Genomic DNA, 2,500 nt, shown 5'->3' with positions numbered 1-2,500 from the left:
ACATTCACACACACATTCACACACACATTCACACACACATTCACACACATTCACACACCGATGGAGGCAGCTGCCATGCAAGGTGCTAGCCTGCTCACTGGGAGTGATTTGGGGTTCAGTGTCTTTGCCCAAGGACACTTCGACATGTGGACAGAAGAGGCCGGGATTCGAACCGCTGACCCTACGATCATTGGACGACCCGCTCTACCACTGAGCCACAGGAGGGGGGAGGAGCTGCGTTTTTTTTCGGGGGCGGAGTCACACTTCCTCGGCTCTGACCTTGGCCTTGCGCAAGCAGAGCGCGGCGACGATGCCGAGGTGTCCGGCGGCGGAGGCGTATCCCAGGGCGGTCAGGCCGCCGTCGGACTCGGCGTCCACGAGGGCGCCGTTCTCCAGCAGCAGCGCGGCGGTCTCGCCGTAGCCCAGGTGGGCGTGGACACACAGCACAGGCGCGTTGCTCAGAACCTCAGAACGGTAGTTCACATTGGCCCCGCCCAGGATCAGCAGCCGGCTCACCTGGAGAGAGACACACACACACACACACACACACACACACACACACACACACACACACACACACAGTACAAACGTTAGAAAGCTTACACATTGGCCTCACCCAGGATCAGCAACCTTTTTACAATGAAAAAGGTGTGTGTGTGTGTGTGTGAGAGCGGTACCTTGATGTTGGGTGTGTAGAGGTTCCTGAGGGAGGCCAGCGCTGTGCTGAGACCCTCTGTGCTGTAGGACACCCAGAGCCCCTGCAGGACGGACGAGGAGACCCCAACCTTCTTACTCAGGCCCTGAGGAACAGAGGACAGCTGAGTTAGAGGACAGAGGACAGCTGAGTTAGAGGACAGAGGACAGCTGAGTTATAGGACGCTACCGTACAAGGTCTATGTGTGATCAGTTAGCCTTCTACTGTATATCCTTATTTGTATATTGCACTGTATTTTTTTTTTTTAACACTTTATTTTTCTTGTTTTATCAGTAACATACAAATACATACATACACAAAGAAAAGTAAACACAAAAGAACCAGGGTTTGGATTGCCTTCTCCACAAAAAAGTAATATTATGTACATTGATCAAAAGGTATCTGTAACTGGTCGTTGACATGTGATTCTTAACATGAGAAAGTCTGACTAGTCCCGTTGTTTCATATTCCGTATTTGAACTCTGTCCACTTCATCCACTGTCCTTCACATCGCTCCTCCTGTGTTCTTATCCTGTGAGTCAACAGTTCCATGCCATGTATTTCGTCCACAATCCTCACCCATTCTTCAAGTGTAGGAGAGTCTGTGTTGTGCCATCTCCTAGTAATAGCCTTCTTACAGGCTGCCAAGAGGATTTTCAACAGGTATCTGTCTTCCTTCCTCACAGTATCCTCAGTCATCTTCCCAAAATACAACACTTTACAGGACATTGGTATACCATATCTCAAAACTTTTACAATTGTTTCATGAACATTCCTCCAAAATTGCACAATTTCAGGACAGAGCCAGAATACATGAGAGTGATCTACATTCATCGTCCCACATAGTCTCCAACATGGTTGTGTTCTAGATAAGTATTTGCTCTTAATTTTGGGAGTAATAAAGAATCTTATTACATTTTTCCAACAGTGTTCTCTCCACGTACGTGAGGATGTTGTAGATTGTTGGGTTTCCCAGATATCCAACCATTCATCATCTGCAATACTAATATCTAGTTCCTTTTCCCATTTACACTTAACATATAATGTTGAAACACCTCTTCTCTCCATTAACTGTTGGTATAGTGTAGATATTATTCTGTGTTTCTTTGATTTGTAAACCTCAGTTATGACCTTAATTACTCCATTCCCATCCAGATTCATGTTGTGTCGTATTTCCTTATCATAATAATCCCTAAGTTGGAGATATCTAAAGAAGTCCTGATTGGTCAATGAGAAGTTCTCTTTCAGCTCCTGAAAACTCATTATTCCCCCGTCCTTTAGTACCGTACTCAGTGCTGTTATACCACAAGTAATCCAATGTTTGAACCTCTGATCAAGAATGCTCGGTGTAAACTGTCTGTCATAGGCTATCCATCTAAGAAGTCTGAGTTCTTTCCCCATCTTATATTGCACTGTATTTTGTTTGCTCTGTATTCTATATTTTGTATTTGCAGTGTTTTTCTTTTGCCCTGTCCTGTCCTTCACCCTGTCCTATGTCGTCTGGAACAGCGTCTGCCTTAAACCTGTCACATTCCTAGTAGGTGTGAACCACAATCATGGCCAATAAAACTGATTTTGAATCTGGAATCTTGAATCTAGACAGCGAAATGACAAAAACCTCCACTGTGATGATATTTCTGATGGCTGCTCTATAGTATTACTGTTGTGTGTTTGTTATTTTATGTGTCTATATGTGTTTTTAATGTGTGCTGCTGTACAACAAACTGCCTCATTGAGGACATGAACGATGTCCAAGTCTGAGTCATTGGACATGTGACTAATGAAACTCCACTGTATTTCATTGTG

At 44.9% G+C, this 2,500-nt stretch overlaps 1 protein-coding gene across 1 annotated transcript in view; it reads right to left on the bottom strand.

Annotated features, from left to right (window-relative positions):
• LOC311317435 (protein TANC2-like) overlaps nucleotides 1-2,500 on the bottom strand; it is a gene marked incomplete at both ends in the record, with an annotated part of 73,319 nt that overhangs the window by 17,728 nt on the left and 53,091 nt on the right. The window contains 2 exons of the mRNA XM_084448517.1: nucleotides 280-516; nucleotides 678-800. Of these exons, the coding sequence (XP_084304643.1) occupies nucleotides 280-516; nucleotides 678-800 (360 nt within the window). The remainder of the gene's footprint in view (nucleotides 1-279; nucleotides 517-677; nucleotides 801-2,500) is intronic.

The sequence above is a fragment of the Borostomias antarcticus genome (assembly GCF_949987555.1).
Source record: "Borostomias antarcticus genome assembly, chromosome: 14".
Taxonomy (NCBI): Eukaryota; Metazoa; Chordata; class Actinopteri; order Stomiiformes; family Stomiidae; genus Borostomias; species Borostomias antarcticus.
Note: the sequence above shows the minus strand (reverse complement) of the source record. Positions and strands in the feature narration are given on the sequence as shown.